Below are 23,263 nucleotides of genomic sequence, written 5' to 3' on the forward strand. Positions count from 1 at the left end.
TCAGCCAATCAGAGACGTCTTGGCCTGTCCTCTGTGAGACAGTCACACAGGTGAGAACATGATGTGGCTTTGTTTTCACATGTGTGAATCAGCTGTTTGTTTGTGTAAAGATTTAAACTGTGCTTACTTTCACTTCAGTTTCCGTGTCTGTGTGTGTATTTGTCTAGTACACTTCGTTTGTCTTTATTAGCACGTTATTTGTCGTTATTATTGAAAACAACGGTGTTTTGTGTTTGGTGTGGGGGTTTATTTTTGAAAGGGGGCCTCGACTGCCCTCACTTTCCGGGCCGCTGGGGGCGCTGCTGTGGCGTCTCCACTGATATGACAAGCGGACGTGACGGAAGAAGAAGAAAGATCCCAAACACGTGTGGTCTCCTCGCTGTGTCGTGCTCTGACCGTAAACAACTATCGATTATTGACTCTGATCACACTCATTGATCACAAAATGACTAAAGTGAAGAAGGAGAAAGTTTCCGCGGAAGAGGCCGCCGCCGCCGCCACTGGTGGCGGAAACGAGAAGTCGTACCAGGAGCTGATTGCTAACGTGAACCCTGTGTCTCAGCCGCTGGCCTCCAGGAAACTCAGCAAAAAGCTTTATAAGTGTGTGAAGAAAGGTAAGAACCGTGTTTTCTGTCGAGGCTGCCAAATAACCTTTAAAAAAAGCGTATTCTAGAGTTTATCGCGTGTTTTTTTCGAATATACTAGTGGTGGAGCTCGACAAACGCGACACATTAAGAATCCGCGGACTCCTCCGATGAATTCGGCACAAATCGTGTCTCTGTAATGTTACAGTTTGTGAAGTCTGAAGCTTGTATGTGAGTAGGCGGTCGGTGTGAAAGTGTTGGATCTGCAGTACAGATTTTCGTCTCACGGGGGCAGCGCGGGGAAACTTTAACGTGGGGACTCAGGCCGTTTCTCAATATCCATACTTGTGCGTACTTGTGCGTACTTGCGTACTCCCGTACTTGTGAAAACGTCATCAGCCTCAGTCCAAGTGCTGTGAGGACCAAGTAGGTCCAGCTGCAGACCCGCAGACCACTCAACGAAACGCCCCTTCACTCAACGAAACGCCCCTTCAAACTACACGACACTCTGATTGGCTCTCAAGAGACTGCGTCTGAAACGTGATGACGTTTACTAACGTGATAACGTCTTCTTTTATTGAAACTTTATTTACACACGCGTATCTCATAGACACTTGTTGACAAGAGACTTTTATCCCGGTGTGCGACAGGAAAAGAGAAGAATAAATACTCGTGTTGACTTTTATGAACACAGAAATGTACTTTCTGTGAAATTTGTGAATAATTAATGTCACTTTGTAAAGTATGAAATGTTATAGCCAAACTGCTAAAATATGAAAATGCCGATTGGAAAAGTTCTTTTAACATCACGTTCACACAATATAGTATCACGTTTTTGTGATATAATTATCACGTTTATACAATATAATATCACGTTTATGTGATATAATTATCACGTTTATACAATATAATTATCACGTTTATGCAATATAATATCACAAATTCCACTTTGAACACACACTTTGAATAATTTCATTTGTTTTTGCAAACTTCCAACATCATGGCAACCTGTACAGTAACAGTAACAGTAACATCACTGCCCTAAATGGATATACAGATAAGCCTGTCTGAGAGGCAAATTGTTACATTACTTCTGAGAACAATCATTATTATCAGGGGCATCTATAAAAATGCAGGAATCTTGAAACTTTTTCTCAATATCTAAATTCTCAACAAGAGTGAAAATAAAATACACATTGACTTAAGATTCTACACACATGAAGTACAGTACACATAGATGAAATGGTTTACTTTACTTTACTTAATTTGAGTTTCTGATACTCAAATGGATGAGTTGAATATTTTGATGGTTACAGTTATCCATGGTCAGGACAAACAGAAATAACATCACATTTAATAATACATAAGGCTCATGGGGAAATTAAAGCCTTTCAGCGTTGAAATGAAAAAATATTTGATAATTTAGGACTTACCACCGTACTCCACCATTGACCTTTGGTGTCCCTGCAGATGAGACACAAGCTTTGCATAGCTCCCCTTTTTTTACATTACATGTCATTTAGCAGACGCTTTTATCCAAAGCGACTTACAATGGAATTGAATACACTCAGCGAGGGGTGGAATCGAACTTGCGACCATTGCGACCATGATGTTTTTCGCACATAGGGTACCGGTCTTAACCACTGAGCCACTCCACCCCCCTATTTTTCATAAATTTTCATAATTTTACATAAATTTTTTGTGCAGATCAGACACTGATAAGTGTCCGAGTCGCATCTCTTTAGCTCAGGGTCTGCTCCTTCATTGAACGTAGTGTTGCTCTATAAGAGAAAATGTAAATTAAAATTGTATTTTGTATTTTTAACATGGAAACATTTTTAATCCAGAATCAAGTAGTAATACACTGGACTGCATTTGCCTTTAAGACTTTCCCTGTCCTAAAATATATGCAGGCTAACTGAAATAAATCAAATCAAATGACACTGTTGACTGTGATTCAACAGAACTTCTCATTTCTAAACATGAAAAATATTATTCATCATCAAATCTTTTATCTTAACAATTGTAGAACTGAGGTCACACGTTTTCAAATGAGCAAAGCTGTGTGCAACTTGTCAGAGTCATTTAAAGATTAAAAAACAGATAAATACTAATATATAGAGATCATATAGTTTATCTTATACGTTTCTTGGTTGAAAATGAGACAATGTTATATTGTCAATGTTATAACCTGTACATATAAATAAAAGAAAAAAAGAAAAAAAAGGGAGAAAATCGCTGCGTCTTGCTTGCTGTTACAATCGCTATCGTTACAGCATGCAGACATTACTGGTTAATAAACTGCACTTAATTGATTTAATGGATACAAATAATGACTATTCATCCAGTGTTCAATATCAAAATGTGTTTTTTATCCATTCTTACCTTTTCCTCCGTCATTTTCCCGTGTTTTTCCCGTGTTACTTTTTCGAGTTCTCTCTTCATACTCGGTCAACGTAAACTTCATCACGTTTCAGACGCAGTCTCTTGAGAGCCAATCAGAGTGTCGTGTAATGTGAAGGGGCGTTTCGTTGACTAAAGGGGCGTTTCGTTGAGTGGTCTGCGGGTCTGCAGCTAGACCCTTCTCGTGAGGACGGTTCTCAAACCCGGAAGTGTTCTCGCTCCGCCCATGTTTACCAAGTATGCATTGGAGGTGACTTAAGCGTACTTGGGATGGCCGTGTATCACAGAATACATTTCGGCGGAGCATAGCAGCAGATAATAGAAATATAAATCTGAAATACATATTTTTCTGTGTCCCGGAACAAAGTTTTAACATCATTTGAGGCGGGAAATTAGTCATTTAGAATTCAAATATGTGGTTTGTGTATGACGATATGACGTATTTTTAGTTTGGCAGCAACGTTTGTCGGAGGTGATCAGCTCCGCCTCTGTGGGCGCTCGGCGCTCACTGTGCCCGGCACAGAGCAGCGTTACCTCGGCCTGTCCTGATGAAATGATCCGCTGGCTCAGACGTCGCTCTCATTAGATGCTCGGTGTGATCCATAGATTTGTTGTTGACGTGTTATTTTGATTTTAATGGAAACGTTTTGACAGTTTGAAAGTTTGTATATTATTTTTATTTTAACTTTCAATGTTAGATTTATATTAGTCGCACGGTCATTGTATCTGTATTTAAATATAATATGTAAATATTAGATATGTAGGGTAGTATATATTTGTACACGTCATATATATGTATATATATATGTATATATATATATACATATATATATATATATATATATATATATATATACTACTACACTATTCAATGCTGTACTATATCTATTTTCCACGTTGTATTATTTGTATTGTATATTTTAATAGAAATAAATTAATAAATGAAGTTAAATATTTAAAATGTAAAAATAATAACAACATATATATGCATTTATTAAAAGTATTTCATATGTTCATTTATCAACACCGTAGGTGGCACTAATGAGGCTACAGCACTTGGCGCCAGCCACCATTCAAACAGCAGAACAATACATACATACTCGCATACTTGAGTATTGAGAAACAACCACATACTTGTGTACTCCCGTACTTGGCAAGTATATACTCCCAGCGTACTTCTCAAGTATATACTTCCCAAGTAAGCAAGTACATACTTGCTAACTTGAGTATTGAGAAACGGCCTCAGTGTTTGTTTGGGGAACAAGTTGTCCAAATTTAATTGGAAAAACCCAAGATTGTGTTTCCTGTGCTCGACATAGCATGTTGAAAAAGCTTTAGCTCGTGATCTGATATTTTGTCAGGATCACATGACTCTAACGTTTAATTCGGCTTTCATTACATTGTTTTAAAAATGATATACAGTACATGTTTTTTTTCTTCTGATGTTGGTTAAAAATTCTCGACAAGTATTGTCTTACATGTCGGACGAAAATGGCAACATTGTTGCTTTTGAAATGACATCACATGCAAACCAGTGTATCCCATCGATAATTCTGCTTACAGGGGCGGGGCTTAAATCTGTTATTTTTTATGCGTTATCTTAGGGAAACTCCTCACACTGGGATGACAGTAAGATGAACGTCTAAAAACGACGTGTTTTTGTAATGAGGTTTGGTTGTTTTGTGGTGTTTTCTCTAAACCCAGCTGCCAAAGTGAAGAACATCCGACGAGGAGTGAAGGAAGTTCAGAAGTTCATCAACAAAGGAGAGAAAGGGTGAGTGACTTTGATTTCTAACTGTACGCCACATGCTGTCACGTGACGTAAACAACACATTAGAACTTCCTGTGTCTGTGCAGGATTGTGGTTTTGGCCGGAGACACGCTGCCTATCGACGTCTACTGTCACCTGCCGATCATGTGCGAGGACAGAAACCTGCCGTACGCCTACATCCCTTCAAAAGTGGTGAGTCCCGCCGGCGCTCTTAATGTGAAAAACACACAGGAAGTGACGGAGGGGCTGAATTTGAAGGGTTCTGTGATTGATTTGCTCAACACTTGTACAAGGTTTTCATTGATTCTTCTTTTAATTGGTCAAAGTAAAAGGACAGACGTTTGTGAGGACAAGTCGCCCTTGGCTCGTGTTGTGTCTCTGAGACGCGTCTCTGGGTTGTGTCTGACTTGTGTCTCCGTCTCTCTTCAGGACCTGGGTTCGTCTGCGGGGTCCAAGCGCCCGACGTGCGTCATCCTCATCAAACCACATGATGACTATCAGGACGCCTACGACGAGTGTCTGGGTGAAGTGTCCAATCTGCCCAAACCCATCTGAGACACTTCGGCCAATCAGGGAGTGGCTCTGAGGTCGCCGCCCCCAGTTTAAAGGAACAGTCCGGCCTTTTTGAAGCTAGCTAGGCTAATAAAATTGTGAAGAGCAGAGGACGAGGTTTTCTAAAAACAAGGTTTGTTCCTGCAGAAAATAAAATAAGACTTTTGTCTCCAGTGAACAAATCGGAGACGGGACACAGTGAGACGTCTCCCTTCATTGTCCATCATGAAGACGGGTTTTGTTTCTGACTCTCGTACTTTTATTTTTTAATTGTTTGAATCCCTGTCAGACTTTTGTGTTACAATGAGTTCATTCTGAATATTTTTGTTTTAATTAAAGAAAACATGGAAGAGATTGTTCTTTCCGTGATTTGTGGTGAAATTGTGACGTTGTCTCTGCACTGACGACAAACGCAGATCATCGTTTTGTGTTTTAAAGACGATAGAACTCACAAAAACCCTATTGTTTCATTTAGAAATGACGCAAACTAACGGTAACGTGTTTAAAGCTGAGCTTTACTTTGATTTCACACATGTTTAAAAACTACAGCTGGGTGACATTTAAATATTTATCCCAGTTCCCACTAAATCATAAAAATGATCAATATTCATCCATTTTTTGCCACCAGAGGGCGCATTTTCTACATTTGCTTTTTCTTTGCTGGTTTTTTGTTTCATTTAGTCAAACATTAGGGCTGTAACGATACACCAAACCCACGATTTGTATCACGATTTTTGACCCACGATTTTGTTTGTATCACAATTTATTATTTTTTTTTTGTGGGGGGGACGATTTTTATTAAAACAATTATTAAATTACGTCAAGATTAACTATGCAAATTATTAACAATATATTCTGTTTTCTTTGTAACAAAATACTGTTGAAAAACAAACAGAACTAAACTCCACTGTGGAGATGAACGTGACTTTCCTCACTCTGCCGAGGAGTCGGGACATCTGGTGAACGCCCATCCCTCTCTGCGCAGCCAGATTAACAGTGTGAGCAAAGCAGCGTATATGCGGTGAAAATCCTGCCGCTTCGACAGCATTGGCAATGTTTCTGGCGTTATCTGTTGTCACTTAAAGCATTTACGGCAAATTGTATGGGTCTTGTCGACTACACGATTGCCGTCCTTTATCTCCACCAGGTTAGCCGAAATGTTGCCATACTGCTGACTTAAATGAAGAGGGAGGATCCGCTATTTCTGGGTTGGTTGCCATGTTTCCTCACGTTCTTCTTCAACTAGCTCAACTTTTGCAGGCAGGCGTCACATGATTCGTTGGATCTGAACGGGAGGGATAACTCTGGGAGTTGGAAGGGGTGTGTCACGATTCTGCCTTCTCACCCCGCGACACAGGATCGTGGATCTGAGTGTCCCGATTTCGGTTTCATATTGCATATTGTTACAGCCCTTTCAAACATACATTTGTATTTATCTGAATGAAACTGAAAACTTCAGGTTTTAGTTCAGAAAAACTTCCTGACATTGCTGTTCTTGACCACCAGCTGTCAGCATGTTTTTATATCATTAGTATTATTATGATTTAAATGTGGAGACAGAGAAACTGAAGCAGCTTTAAATCATTCAATGAACATTTTTTTGTTGTTCCTCTTGTTTGTTTCACACACAAACACATCAATAATAGAACATAATAATATTTAAATAATAACTTAATTTAGTTTTTAAATGTGTTCACTTTCACTGTTATCAGTAATTACAGTTTTAGTATTTAAAGTACACCATTCTTCAGTTATCACTTTCTGAAAGTAATCCTACCTGTGTAATACCTGTGAAAAGCACCAGGGGGCAGTACAAGCATCAGTTTGTGCTGAATCATTTCAAAGACATATAAATACTTCTCATGCTAGTATATTCATATATTTATTTATTTATTTATTTAATCTAGAAACCGTTGTGGCAACATGATAAAAACGTGGTATTTAAAGGCTTAACATTTTTATACACTATTTAGTGTTTGATATCAATTAGGTCAGATGTAGGTGAAAAAATATAGAATAGAATATAACAATGCATAACAATTTGCATCCTAGTAATACAAGACACGACAAGGAAAAACATCCATTTACTGTCACAACAACACTCTGATTGGGTCACAGAAGAGACTGCGTCTGAAACGTGATGACGTTTACTAACGTGATGACATCTACTTTTATTGAAACTTTATTTACACACGCGTATTTCATAAAACACTTTTTGACAAGAGACTTTTATCCCGGTGTGCGACAGGAATAGAGAAGAATATAATACTCATGTTGACTTTTATGAACACAGAAATGTACTTTCTGTGCAATTTGTGAATAATTAATGTCACTTTGTAAACTATGAAATGTTATAGCCAAACTGCTAAAATATATTAATGTCCATTTATCTGTGGTGATGTATTGACTTACTCAACTCAAAACGAAAAACGATGATTGATGACTTCACTAATATGATGTATACGATGGGCCTACAACCCCTCATCACACGTCCAAGCAGGCTCACGACACACAGTGCGACCCTTATCGATAATATTTTCACAAATATTATAGGGACAGGCATAACAAGAGGACTGCTGATAAATGACATAAGCGACCACCTGCCAATCTTTACTATCTATGACTGGAAGCACACTGTGACACAGACACCGAACAGAAATACATATAGAAGGGTCAGGACTGAAAAGGGGATGCTTACACTGAGAAATTAACTACTGAGCCAGAACTGGAACGAGGTCAAAAATTCTGGAGAAACTATTTAACGATAGGCTAGACAACTTCATTAACAAACACAATCTGCTGTACGATAGCCAATATGGATTCAGAAGAAACCACTCGATGGCACTAGCTTTAACTGAGTCTCTGGAAATCATTACTGATGCTGTTGACCAGAAATTACATTCAATAGGAATTTTCGTAGACCTAAAAAACGCATTTGACACCATCAACCATGATATCTTGGTAGCTAAACTGGAGAGATATGGTATTAGAGGCATAATACTGGAATGGGTCAGAGCTATCTTCACAACAGATCTCAATACGTTAAGGTGGGCTATAGCACATCGACTTGCTTGGACATAGTTTGTGGGGTCCCACAAGGGTCAGTGCTGGGTCCAAAACTGTTTATACTATACATTAATGACATATGCAAGGTATCCAATACTTTGAAACTAATACTATTCGCAGAGGGGCCACACGGTGGTGTAGTGGTTAGCACTCTCGCCTTGCAGCGAGAAGACCCGGGTTCGAGCCCCGGTTGGAACAAGGGCCTTTCTGCATGGAGTTTGCATGTTCTCCCCGTGTGTGCGTGGGTTCTCTCCGGGTTCTCCGGCTTCTGGGGACACACTTACAAAACCACTACTTATCCCCTGTTTATACTCCAAAAAAGAGCATTGAGAATTCTACACTATGCCGGTTACAGAGAACATACAAATCAACTATTTATCAAATCAAAAATACTCAAATTATATGACTTGATAAAATACCGCTCAGTACAGATGATTTACAGGGCTACCAACAAAAGCCTCCCTCACAATCTACAGATATTATTCCTGAACAGAGAGGAGGGACACAATCTAAGAGGGAACATGAGGTTTAGGCAGAGAAGGATAAGAACTACATTAAAATCCTTTACCGTATCGGTCACAGGGGTCAGACAGTGGAATAATCTGGATGAGGAGATGAAAAAATCAGCAAAAATTAGTGTATATGTAGTCAAAAAGAAGTATGTAGATATGACCATTAATCAATACAGAATGACCCAGGAGGAAAGTATGACAAAGGCTGTTGTCTGGTAAGGTACCTCGAGCATGTGAAAAGAATGGAGATGCAAAGCGAGGTGAATCCTACAGATGAGATGGATGACTAAAGGAAAAAAAGGTGCATTGACCTCTTATTGATTATTTTCTGTCCAGAGCTAGACTATATCTCTGAGTGCTACCTGATGCCGAAACATGTTTTTCTTTGTCAAATGTCATAAGAAAAGAATAATTATGTAATGAATGATGATAATGGGGGCGGGACTAGATAAGCTTTTGCTTCTCCCACTTTCCCTTTCGGTTATGTGTATTGTGTGAACTACACTGATGTGTGATGAGTGACCTAAATGTCATGACCGAAATGAACATATAAATAAATAAATGAATAGTATCACGTTTATATAATTATCACGTTTATACAATATAGTATCACGTTTATATAATTATCACGTATATACAATATAGTATCACGTTTATATAATTATCACGTTTATACAATATAGTATCACGTTTATATAATTATCACGTTTATACAATATAGTATCACGTTTATATAATTATCACATTTATATAATTATCACGTTGATACAATATAGTATCACATTTATAAAAATATCACGTTGATACAATATAGTATGACATTTATATAATTATCACATTTATATGATAACGTGATACTGACCCCCAAAAAATTCCACTGTGAACACGTTTCTGTACAATGTAACGTTTTGAATAATTTCATTTGTTTTTGCAAACTTCCAACATCATGGCAATCTGTATGTTACAAAAAGGTGTGTTTAATATAGGCCTACATTTATTGAACATGACATTTATTTGACATGTTATTCAACTGGACAGAACAACGATTAGAACTAATAATAAAGTTCTACTTGATCATGTTTTTTTCAGACAAGGACTGGCAATTCTATGGTCAGGGGTTCGAATCCTACCTGCAGTGGAAATTTACCTCATCACTCTTTTGCATGTTTTGAATGGACTGGCCAAGAGTCCAGGGTGAACACAGCCTATCACCCTATGACAGTTGAGCTTAGCACAGCAGCCCCCACAACAAAGTGGTATGGTAGATGATTGATGGACTGTGGGAGGAGGCCAGAGAACCCGGAGAAAAGCTGCGCACACACGGGGAGAACATGAAAAACTCCACAAAGATCCTTGTTCCAACAGGGTCTCGAACCAAGGTCTTCTTGTTTCAAAGGCAAGAGCACTAAACACTGCACCAACTGTTTGGGCCATTCCAGAGGACATAAATACCTCATTAGTCTGAATGATTTTGGACGACATACTATACTATGACTTTTTTGATTGATTTTGGACGACATACTATACTATGAGTTTTTTTGACCGATTCTGGACGACATGCTATACTATGAGCTTTTGTCTGTCTGTCTGTTTGCGCTTCACACTGGTGACCAAACTTTAAAAAAAGACAGTGAAGAACCATGAGGAAGTGAGTCTGACACCTTGAGGACCTGAACACAACTTCATGGTCTGATGAAGTAGATCAGCTGATTAAAGTGATTCTAATGTTTGAAAGACTCCAAGAACACCAAGAATTTCACCGTCTGGTCAACAGCACATATAGCTCACTCCATCAGAAGATGACTTGTGTCACTGAGGTTGAGAGTTCAACTCTTACTGTCAACTGAACTTCTGCACTGCTTTCAAACTTTAGACCAAAATAAGAAGTTAAAAATACTAGCAACGTGTTGTTCTGCAGTTCAGGAAGAATAGCTCCTCCTTGAGGAGCAGGACTTGTATGGCTGAGGTTGTGAATTCAAGTCTTATGATAACCCTCAAGTGACAGTTTTCAAAATTCTGACCTGGACGAGAAAGTTAAGTACACCAAGTAAGTGAGATGGTCACCATCAGACTGAATGGCTCACACCATCAGAAAGAGACTTGGATCGCTGAGTTTGTGAGTTCAAGTCTTGCAATCAACTGAACTTCTTCCAACTTTAGAACTTCAGACCAACATAAGAATTTAAAAATACCAGCAACGTTTCCATCTGCAGGTCAGTAAGAGTAACTCGTGCTGTAAGAATAAGACTTGCATATCGAAGCTTATGAGTTCGAGTCTTATGGTCAACTGATTGAGTGTGATGTTCAAAGTAAACAGTCAAAAGCTCTAAGAGAACCTGGAGAAGAGAAGTTGCAGGTTGCTCAGTGTACAAGAACCCTGCTGTGAAATCCAGAGCATGTAGGTTCAGTTCTTGTGAGGACCAGGATATTTTAAAGGTCAACATCCAAAGTGAAGATTGAAATGAGACCGAAAGTCCTGATTACAGTAGGAATTGGTGGTGCAGTGGTTTTGTTCACAACCATGGGAATGCGTGAGTTACAAGGTGACCGGTTCAATACCCCAGCCTTGCAGGTTCCATTCCTCAACCTTGCAGGGGTGGGGCAGGCCAGGTAGCAAGAGGTGAGGTTGGAGCAGGGGCACCTAGTAAGAGGTGAGGAGAGTAGGGGCAGGGCAGGGAGTGAGTGGAGTGGAGGGGCAGGGAAGGGAGTGAGAGGAGCAGGGCACGGAGTGGGAGGGAGAGGAGAGGAGGAGTGAGGGGAAGGGAGTGAGAGGAGGGGAGAGACTGGGTGGGGCAGGAAGGGGTCAAAGGTCAAATACTTTATATTACACTGTGCAGCAAAAGGTAACCGCATTAAGACACTTAGGTGGTGGTGGTCGACCACCACTTGAGTGCGGCCGCAGGCCGCACCTGGCGAGTCCAGTGAGCCTGACCGGGGGGTACGACTCACTCGCGCCCTGCTGGCCACGACTCACTCGCGCCCTGCTGGCCACCGGGGGGTACGACTCACTTGGGGTTGGTCACCTGGTGTGCTGTGTCAGTCAGCAAGAGGTTAGGTTTGGTTCTGTTCCAATGAACAACCGCTGGGTGGGGAACTGAACCTACCACCTCACTGTTGAGACACAACCTTATGGTTTGGAACAATGCCATCACGCCACAAAGGCCGCCTTCGTCTAGGATTGCTGTCTGCTTTTAATCTTGAGTTTGGATGTTGACCTTTAAAAGCTCCTGCTCCTCACAAGAACTGAACCTACGATCTACAGACTTCACAGCAGTGTTCTTGTCCACTGAGCTATGTGCTCTTCACGATTCTTCAGGTTCTCTTAGAGCTCTTGACTGTTTACTTTTAACACTGAACTCAAACAGTTGAGTTCATCATAAGACTTGAACTGACAACCTCAGACATACAAGTCTGACTCTTACAGCACGAGCTATTCTTACTGACCTGCAGAACAACACGTTGCTGGTATTTTTATATTCTAGAGATTGGATGTAGAGCTTTAAAAGCTCCTGCTCCTCAAAGAACTGAACCTATGATCGCCGGACTACACAGCAGTGTTCTTGTCCACTGAGCTATCTACTCTTCACAGTTCTGAAGGTTCTCTTAGAGCTCTTGACTGTTTACTTTGAACACTGAACTCAAACAGTTGAGTTCATCATAAGACTTGAACTGACAACCTCAGACATACAAGTCTGACTCTTACAGCACGAGCTATTCTTCCTGACCTGCAGAAAAACACGTTGCTGGTATTTTTAAATTCTTGAGATTGGATGGTGAGCTTTAAAAGCACAACCACAGGGCTGCTCTGAACCTTATTACACAGGAGACATACTATTTTGTAAGACATACTCTAATATGACTTTTTGACTGATTTTGGACGACATACCATACTATGACGTTTTTGAGTGATTTTGGAGGACATACTATACTATGACTTTTTTGAGTGATTTTGGACGACATGACTTTTGTGAGTGATATTGGACGACATACTATACTATGATGTTTTTGAGTGATTTTGGACGACATGCTATACTATGACTATTTTGGGTGATTTTGGACAACATGACATTTTTGAATGATTTTGGACGACATACTATACTATGACTTTTTTGAGTGATTTTGGACGACATGACTTTTGTGAGTGATTTTGGACGATATACTATACTATACCTTGCAGCGAGAAGACCCGGGTTTGAGCCCCGGTTGGAACATGGGCCTTTCTGCATGGAGTTTGCATGTTCTCCCTGTGTGCGCGTGGGTTCTCTCCGGGTTCTCCGGCTTCCTCCCACAGTCCAAAAACATGCAATGTGGGGATTAGGTAAATTGGACACTCTAAATTGACCATAGGAGTGAGTGTGAGTGTGAGAATGAACGGTTGTTTGTCTCTATCTGTGTGTGGCCCTGTGATGGACTGGCGAACTGTCCAGGGTGTACCCCGCCATACTCCTTGAAAGTATTTCAATAGTAGATTACCCATGACTTCACAGACCTCAGCCCTGATTGACCAGGTCAATTTAGAGTGAGCAATAAACCTCATCCCCATATTGCATGTTCTTGGACTGAAACCAGAGAAAAGCCCCGCACACAGGGGGAGAACATGAAAAACTCCAGCAAGATCAGTGTTCTAACTGGGTCTCGAACCCAAGTCCTCTTGCTGCAAAGTCAGGAGGACTAACCACTACACCAACCATCTTGTCCATAATGAGGAACAGACGTTCTTAAATAGTTCATCAGTCATCAGAAGTTTTTTGGAAGTCATGAGTTCTATTATTGAAAGACTTCCAAATTGGCTGAAAACACATACAAGGACAACTGGCTCACATGGTTCAGACAAGGACTGTCGTTCCTATGGTCGGGGGTTTGAATCTTACCTGAAGTGGAAATTTACCTCAACACTGTATTGCATGTTTTGAATGGACTGGCGAACAGTCCAGGGTGAACCCCGCCTATGACCCAATGACAGCTGAGCTCGGCACAGCAGCCCCCACGACCCTCCAGAGGAGGACAAAGTGGTAGATGATTGATGGACTGTGGGAGGAGGCCAGATAACCCGGAGAAAAGCCGCGCACACACGGGCAGAACATGAAAAACTCGAGAAAGATTCTTGCCTTGTTTCGAAGGCAAGAGCACTAACCACTACACCAACCACGCTGTACATGATCAGCGACAGATGTTGCTTAATATTTCATAAGGCTGAGGTCTGTGAAGTCATGAGTTCTATTATTGAAAGAGTTCCTGTTCTCCAAATTGGACAAAAAAAGCATACAAGGACAACTAGCTCACATGGTTTGGACAAGGACTGTTGTTCCTATGGTCAGGGGTTCGAATCTCACCTGAAGTGGAAATTTACCTCATCACTCTATTGCATGTTTTGAATGGACTGGCCAACAGTCCAGGGTGAACACAGACTATGACCCTATGACAGTTGAGCTTGGCACAGCAGCCCCCACGACAAAGTGGTAGATGATTGATGGACTGTGGGAGGAAGCCCGACAATGTGTAGAAAAGCCACATTCTCACACGGGGAGAACATGAAAAACTCCACAAAGACCCTTGTTCCAACTGGGTCTCGAACCAAGGTCTTCTTGTTTCAAAGTTAAGAGCACTAATCACTGCACCAACTGTTAGGGCCATTCCAGAGGACATAAATACCTCATTAGTCTGAGGTCTATATCATTTTATTTCACATGTTTGGCCCAAAAAAAGCCATAAAAAAAAAAAAGATAGGGGTTCACTCCCTGGACTGTTGACCACACAGTTGGGTCCAGGTGTCCAGTAACTGCTGCTTAAAAATTATGAGCACATGAATGAGACTTCTGTGTGATTAACGTGTTCACATCATTTTTACATTGTTAACAAGTGAAAACTGTGGACGAGTCAAAGTGGCAACATTAAATCAATAAATACACCATTAAATAATGACTCACATGTGTCTCACATTCATTCACATTGGAATTAAATACATAAATGTCTCATTATTAAATGTGTCATTCATTCATTCAAATACCAAATTCATTTGATGTAAAAACAACATATAGAATGACACACATTTAATTATATAATATTTAATGGTGTATTTATTGATTGACTGTTGCCACTTTGACTCGTCCACAGTTTTCACTGGTTAACAATGTAAAAATGATGTGAACACATTAAACAGAGGCTCTGTTGACAAGTGCTGTTGACGTCCGTGTGAGGGGATGAAATCACAGGTGAAAGAGTGATGGTTTGCTCCAGTGTCTGACGTGAAACTGCATCGATACAATCGTGCGACTTTTCCGGCTAATGTTGTTGTGGTTGTAAGGTTACACAAGGGATGTGACGCTGTTTGAGAGAATTATTAGTAGAAAAACTAATACAATGAAATATGGCATATTCTTTTTTTTAGTGTATAGTTTTTTTTAACTGATGTTACAAATAAACGTCATTAAAAATTAACTAAATAAATGAACAGTCCACTAGGTGGTGCCAAGTGCTCACTTTCACGAGCGCTGTTGTCTCAGTATATCTCATGGTGTCTCTGATGATTATTTAAAAAAAATATAAAACAAGTAGAGATGCAACGATTACTGCATAATTAAACCATTACTAAATTAATCATCAAATACTTTTAAAATCGATGAATTGTTTTTTGTTTTATTACAAATGTTGAACATTTTCCGGTTTCTTTGTTCCTTTTAATAAAGAAAGTGAAATGAAAGGTGTGCGTGTTTACATGTGGAGCAGTGACGTCACATTAGCATTAGCATTAGCAGGTGTAATCTGAACACCTGTGATCGGATCCCTCAGGTCGGATGTTAACAGCAGGTGTGAACAGAGCGTCAACAGAACAAGAACAAGAAATGTGCGGATCATTTTTAAGCAGCAGTTACCACACACCTGTCCCATCTGCTCCTCGTCCTCCTCCTGGTCCTGGTCCTGGTCCTGGCTCCGGCTCCGGCTCCTGGTCCTGCTCCAAACAAAGTGTCAGTTCCAAAGACTTTAAAAATTCTGAAAACATTTGTAAAATCCCAATATTTAACAGAGGATTCTGACGTATTTAGTGACGGCTGTGAATGGAATCAGACTAGATACTCATTCGAAACAGTTTTAATGGTATAGAGAATGTTTTTTGTTGATGTACTATATTTGGACATTTTTGACAGTTTATTAATAATGAAGATATTTTTTAGGACATACTATACTATGACACTTTCAGACAGTTCATAGTTTAACCTTTTACACCACTATAAATACATGAGTAACTTTTTGGAAATTATTTTTTTGAGTCGTTTTATTGCAACGTACCTTTACTTTTTCTTGAGTATATATTTGAAGAAAGAACGTTAATTTTACGGCTAAGTGACGGTCGTTACTTCATTTTTTAAAAATCTTTTTTATTACATGCGCAATCTATTTCTCTTCCTATTTTAAAGGGCGTATATATTGTTTTGTTTAGAATATTATTGAATTATTTGAACATTGTTGTTTTATATTATGTTGTGTCTATGTTGTACTATTTGTGTTGCTAAAAATAAATCCGGAGAAACTCAGTACTTGAGTCGTCTTTTCACAGTTTTCATACTTTTTTTACTCTTAGAGTTTTTTTATTTTATTTTTACTTCTACTTGAGTAATTATTATCTTACAGTAACAGTACTTTTACTTGAGTCATTTTTTTTGGCTTCTCTACCCACCTCTGCATATTATACGAGGACATTTTGGACAGTTGTTGACAGTATGGCGTCATACTACATAATGACATATTTGACACGAAGTCACTTTTTTGAAGACATGTACGTGTGTTTATTGCGGAGCAGTGACGCCACATTAGCAGCAGCTAACCTGCTACTGGCCAGACTAGATACTCATTCTGAACAGATTTAATGGTCTATTGACAGTTTGTGTTGAGGACATTCTTTGACATATGTGGACAATTTATATTTAAACGTTTTTGAGGACATACTACACTCGGAATGTTCATATTTGGACAGTTTTGACGACATACTGTCATATTGACAACACACGTGTGTTTGCTGTGGAGCAGTGACGTCACGTTAGCATTAGCAGGTGTAACCTGAACACCTGTGGGCGGGTGTGAACAGAGCGTCAACAGAGAATCTAAGAAATGTGTGGATCATTTTAAACAGCAGTTACCACGTTTGTTTGCATGATTGTACACATGTTAGTTCCCGCTGCTCCTCGTCCTCTCGCTGTTTCTGTCTCTGCGCAGAAGAAGCTCCGCCTCCGACAAAGGAAGTGGAACATTCCAAATAGATCGACACAGAGGGGAGGAGTGGAATGTACCAAGTCACGGAAACTACATAAAGGCTTTTAAATCAGTGCGTGTTTGTGCAGGAGCAGCTCCACCTGTAATTAATCAACGTTCATGTCCTCGCTGGACAAATAAAAGAAAAATAGCAGCTGAAATTGTGAGAAGGGTCCAGCTGCAGACCCGCAGACAGCTCCACGACTCACCCTTTTTTTAAACAACTTTATTGCAATACGGTTACAGTACAGAAGTGATTAAAGAAACATACTGCATTTGTGAATAAACAAGCAGAGTAAAGACAGAAGAAATAAAACGTTGCCAGGGTAGCTAATTAATTATTAAAAAGAGAAAGAAAAGGAGGACCAAACATTGACAGTCTTAATTGCCTTTTTGTTGTTAGAGCCAGAAATCAAAGAAATATAATGCACAACTTCATGGGTAAAAGGGACAAAATTAGTTTTTTTACCACTGAATTTACATTTATGAATATGGAATTTTGCCAATAGAATCAATACATTTATAATGAAGTACATATTCTCTCTATTTAGAGTTCTATAAAAGAAAAATACCACATTCTACCACAATAAAACAAAGTCTTTATAAATATGGTCAATGATAAATCTGCTGAAGTTTTGCCAAAATGATCTGGTGTGTGAACAATACCAAAAGAGGTGTAAAACAGTTTCTGGATGATTTTCACAAAAGGAACCGTTTGTATTTATGTCTCTTTTAAACTTTGTCATATAGTGATTAGCAGGGTAATATCGGTGAATTATTTTGAACGATACTTCTTTCACCTTGTTTACTATCATGTATTTGTTAGGAATCAACCAAACTTTTTTCCAATCAACGTCATTCACAAATCTGTTCCAATAAAAAACAACGTTTGGAATAGAAACAATTTCTTTCTGAAACAGGGTACGAATGTTCTTATTATTTCGGGGAAGAAAAACAGATCTTTACAGGTGAATCAGCCACAGCAGGGAGGGAGACAGTAGTGGGAGGAGTTCTGCCAGTATCTCTGAAAAGCATTAAAGTGCCTGATGGAATGGCATCAAATACAATTGCAAATTCTCGAGGCATTACTGGAATATTGTATGTTAAAAGAAACTCTCTATAAGACAAAAGCTGCCCCTCTCCGTTTAATAGCTGGCACACCAGCAGAATATGATTCTGTACCCAGTTCTCAAAGAGAAGTGACTTGTTTTTATATAAAATATCTCTGTTATTCCAAATCAGATATCTGTGAGGTGAGAAATTGTGTTTATAAATGAGAGACCATGCTAAGAGGACCTGCTTATGAAAATTGGACAGTTTAACAGGGAGTTTGTCCACATTGTAATCGCAGTTCAAAATAAAGCTCAGACCACCAAAGCGAGAGAATATATAGTGGGGAATAAAATTCCAAACTGAAACAGGGTTTTTAAGGAAATGCTTGGCCCAATTTATCTTAAAAGTATTGTTTAGTGTATTAAAGTCCAAAAAGTTAAGCCCACCAGATTCATAATTATTCATAATAACACTTTTTCTGATATAATGTGTAAGTTTCTTCCAGATGAAGTCAAAAAGCATCCTATCAATATCTTTACAAATCTTACCATCCAGATGTAGATAGAGAGCTGCGTATGTAAGCCGAGATATCCCTTCAGCCTTGGCAAGTAACACTCTGCCTTTTAGAGACAAATCCCTTTGTTTTTTTAATGATTGGAGAAAAATTTAAGGGACATCTCACTTTCTGATCTTTGGAGATAAGAATACCCAGGTATGTAACTTCTTCCTTGATCAGAATGTTGCAAATAGTTTGTATGTTCCAATCTTTTAAAGGTAACAATTCACATTTATTTATATTTAGATATAGACCAGAGGCCTTTGAAAAGTGGTTGATTACATGAATGGCGATCTGGCTAGCATTTTTTAAAATGCAAGCTGCTGACTGATGATGACATCCCTACCTGCAATGGAAATTCCTTGTATAGTACTGTTAATAACATGAGTTGTGAGAATTTGTGTGCAAAGTAAAAACAGATAAGGTGAAATTGGGCATCCCTGCCGAATACTGCGTTTCAAGTTAAATCTAGGGGAAGTTCCATTTTTCAGTTTAATGGAACAATTGCCATTAACATATAAGGTTTAATCGCTTTGCAGAAAAAATCTCCAAATCCAAAAAAAGAGAGAGAAAAAGAAATTGGTGTTCTATAGTATCAAAGGCCTTATAGAAATCCAAGAAAAGGATGAAGCCATCTTCAGATATCAGGTCAGAGTAGTCAAGAATATCTAGTACTAACCTAATATTATTAGAGATGTGTCTATTCCTCATAAAGCCTGACTGGCTCCACGACTCACCCCCGACTACAGGTCACAGAAGAGAGTGTGTCTGAAACGTGATGACGTTTACGTTGGTGAAGAAGTATGAAGAGAGAGAACCCGAGAGAACCCGAGAGAACCCGAAACAACGCGGGAAAATCTAAAACAACGTGTCATACTTACAAAATGACGAAGGGCAGGGTAAGAATGGATTAAAAAAACAACAAATGTTGATATTGAACACTGTATGAATAGTCATTATTTGTATACATTAAATCAATTAAGTGTGGTTTATTAACCAGTAATGTCTGTACACTGTAATGATAGCGTTATTTATATGTACAGGTTATACCATTGAGACAGGGCGTCTCATTTTCAACCAACAACGTATAAGATAAACTATATGCTCTTTATATATTAGTATTTATCTGTTTGTTTAATCTTTAAATGACTCTGAGAAGTTGCGCACAGCTTTGCTAATTTGAAAAACATGAAAAACTCAGTTCTACAATTGTTAAGATAAAAGATTTGATGATGAATAATATTATTTCATGTTTAGAAACCACGGTCAACAGTGTTATTTGATTTGATTCATTTCAGTGAGCCTGCATATATTTTAGGACAGGGAAATGCAATCCAGGTCATTACTACTTGATTCTGGATAAAATACGAAATACAATTTCATTTTAAATGTTAACATTCTCTTATAGAGCAACACTACTTTTACAGATGGAGCCCTGAGCTGAGGAGATGCAACATTTGCCAAACAAAGGGGAGCTACGCAAAGCTTGTGTCTCATGTGCAGGGACAGAGGACGGTGGTAAGTCCGTCTATTTTATCTAATATTTGTTCATTTCAATGCTGAAAGGCCTTCATTATGACGACATACTATAGTATAACTTTTTTGACAGAATTTGGACGACATACAGTAGTATGACTTTCTGGACGGATTTTAGACAACATACTATAGTATGACTTTTTTGACTGATTTACTATAGTATGACTTTTTTTTCCAATTTCGGACATACTATATTGTGACTTTTTGGACTGGTTTTTGACGACATACTACTACAGCATACTACATAGTTGGCCACACAGTGGTGTAGTGGTTAGTGCTCTGAATCATGTGAGCTATTTGACCTGAATGCTTTTTCGTCCAATTTGGAAGTTTTTCAATAATAGAACTCATGACTTTAAAGACCTCAGAATGATGAAGTATTTAAGAATGTCCGTTCTGCATAACAGGCGCCAGTCTGGTGTAGTGGTTAGTGCTCTTACCTCTGAATCAGAAGGACTTGGGTTAGAGACCCAAAACAACCATTCAACCATTCAACCGTTGACTTCTTGAAAGTATTTCAAGAGTAGATTACTCATGGCGTCACTTTAGAGTGAGCAATTAACCTCATCCCCATATTGCATGTTCTTGGACTGATCCCAGAGAAAAGCCACGCACATGGGGAGAACATGAAAAACTCCAGAAAGATGAGTGAAAGGTTGTGCCAGTCTGGCTGTGGCTAGTTCAAATCCAGCACGCTCCGAACACTCGGTGCCAGGGCCAAACTGCGCGCGCTCTCACTGCGATTGTACTGGTGGGGGGTTGGAGCTGGGCTGTGCTCCCCCCGCACAGATGACAGCAGGGGGCTGGAAGTTTTGTGTAAAACACTGTGCTCCACTGTGCAGCCACCAACAGCACACTTGTCCCTCCGCGTTGACATAATACCGCTCTTCCTACATCGCCTGCACTCTCGGATTTTATAGGGACAAGGTGGAGCTCTCGGGGGTAAACTTACTGGTGGGGCGGTAACATTCGCGGTGAAATGCGCATGCTGTGGTCATAAGCGCAGGAAATTCAACATCGCGTGATTTATCGCCTATACTTACACTAAGGGGGACCACGAAAACATGACTGAGTATTCTTTTTCCACACTTTGGCGACTGGTAGGGCCTCCAGAGTCCCAAATATAAGTATTGAAATGGTTAAAAAGTTGATGCATAATATATATGTCCCCTTTAAAATATGAACTAAATAAATGAACATTTCAGTCCACTAGATGGTGCCAACTCACTTTCACGAGCGCTGTCTCAGTATATCTCAAATATCACCATAAATCGCATCATGGTGTCTCTGATGATTATTTAAAAAAATATAAACCAAGTAGAGATGCAACAATTATTGCATAATTAAACCATTACTAAATTAATTGTCAAATACTTTAATAATAGATTAATTGTTTTTTGTTTTATTACAAATGCTGAACATTTTCCGGTTTCTTTGTTCCTGAATAAAGAAAGAGAAATGAAAGGTGTGTGTGTTTACATGTGGAGCAGTGATGTCACATTAGCATTAGCATTAGCATTAGCAGGTGTAATCTGAACAACTGTGATCGGATCCCTCAGGTCGGATGTTAACAGCAGGTGTGAACAGAGCGTCAACAGAACATCTAAGAAATGTGCGGATCATTTTTAAGCAGTAGTTACCACACACCTGTCCCCGCTGCTCCTCGTCCTCCTCCAGCTCCTCCTGGTCCTGGCTCCTGGTCCTGCTCCTGCTCCAAACAAAGTTGTAGATCAGTTAAAGACTTTAAAAATCCTGAAAACATTTGTAAAATCTCAATATTTAACAGAGGATTCTGATGAATTTAGTGACGACTGTGAATGGAATGACTTGAAAACACATGAACTGTGCCTTTAACGGCAGCTGTTTGCAGGTCTTCAGTCAGAGGACATGATGAGACAAAGCAGTGTCCACTTTAAAGTATTCAAACGTGCTCACTGCAGTAAATGAGTGAAGAAATGTGAGGAAAACACAGGAAAACCTTTTTATTGTCAACTATTTATTGATCCATATCAACACGGACACTTTTATTTTGAAATTCTACTAAACCACTGCTCCTCAACACTTTTTTTTACTTAATCTGACCCCTACTGGCCAGACTAGATACTCATTCTAAACAGTTTTAATGGTATCGTGACATTTTTTGTTGATGTACTATATTTGGACATTTTTGACAGTTTAGTAAATAATAAAGATATTTTTTTAGGACATACTATACTAGGACACTTTTAGACAGTTCACAGTTTAACTTTTTACGCCACTCCAAATGAGTAAATGAGTAACTTTTTGGATCTTTTTGTAATTATAGTTTGTTTTCGAGTAGTTTTATTGCAACGTACTGTTACTTTTTCTTGAGTATATATTTGAAGAAAGAACGTTACTTTTACGCCGTTCCATTTGTCTAAGTGACGGTCATCACTTAATTTTTTTAAATCTTTTTTTATTACATGTGCGATCTATTTCTCTTCCTATTTTAAAGGCCGTATTTATTGTTTTATTTAAAATATTATTATTTAACATTTAAACATTGTAGTTTTATATTATGTTGTGTGTATTTTGTGTTGCTCTGAATATTTCAAAAATAAATCCAGAGAAACTCAGTACTTGAGTACTTGAGTCGTCTTTTCACTGCATACTTTTTTACTCTTACTTAAGTCATTATTTTCATGAGTACTTTTACTTCTACTTGAGTAATTATTATCTTACAGTAACAGTACTTCTACTTTTTTGGCTTCTCTACCCACCTCTGCATATTATACGAGGACATGTTGGGACAGTTGCTGACAGCATGACGTCATACTACATAATGACATATTTGACACTAAGTCACTTTTTTGAAAACGTGTTTACTGTGGAGCAGTGACGTCACTGTTAGCATTAGCAGGTGTAATCTGAACACCTGTGGTCGGATGTGAACAGCAGGTGTGAACAGAGAATCTAAGAAATGTGTGGATCATTTTAAACAGCAGTTACCACGTTTTTTTCA

The 23,263-nt window shown here is 39.0% G+C and overlaps 1 protein-coding gene across 1 annotated transcript; it reads left to right on the top strand.

The window, feature by feature from the left end:
- The first annotated feature begins 324 nt into the window (after positions 1-324).
- On the top strand, positions 325-5,664 carry nhp2 (NHP2 ribonucleoprotein homolog (yeast)). Its single transcript, XM_044041496.1, has 4 exons — positions 325-614; positions 4,692-4,761; positions 4,845-4,950; positions 5,188-5,664. Exons 1-4 carry the CDS (start codon positions 446-448, stop codon positions 5,311-5,313), a joined length of 471 nt encoding a protein of 156 aa, XP_043897431.1. The 5' UTR covers positions 325-445; the 3' UTR covers positions 5,314-5,664.
- Positions 5,665-23,263: the final 17,599 nt, after the last annotated feature.

The sequence above is a fragment of the Solea senegalensis genome, linkage group LG13 (genome assembly GCF_019176455.1).
Source record: "Solea senegalensis isolate Sse05_10M linkage group LG13, IFAPA_SoseM_1, whole genome shotgun sequence".
In the NCBI taxonomy this organism is placed as follows: domain Eukaryota; kingdom Metazoa; phylum Chordata; class Actinopteri; order Pleuronectiformes; family Soleidae; genus Solea; species Solea senegalensis.

What these genes read in the sequence shown, in the direction of transcription:
- nhp2 (XM_044041496.1), top strand. Translation starts at nt 446, where the DNA reads ATGACTAAAGTGAAGAAGGAGAAAGTTTCCGCGGAAGAGGCCGCCGCC. An exon ending in TTATAAGTGTGTGAAGAAAG is followed by an intron (nt 615 to 4,691) that starts GTAAGAACCGTG and finishes CTCTAAACCCAG; the next exon opens with CTGCCAAAGTGAAGAACATC. An exon ending in ATCAACAAAGGAGAGAAAGG is followed by an intron (nt 4,762 to 4,844) that starts GTGAGTGACTTT and finishes GTGTCTGTGCAG; the next exon opens with GATTGTGGTTTTGGCCGGAG.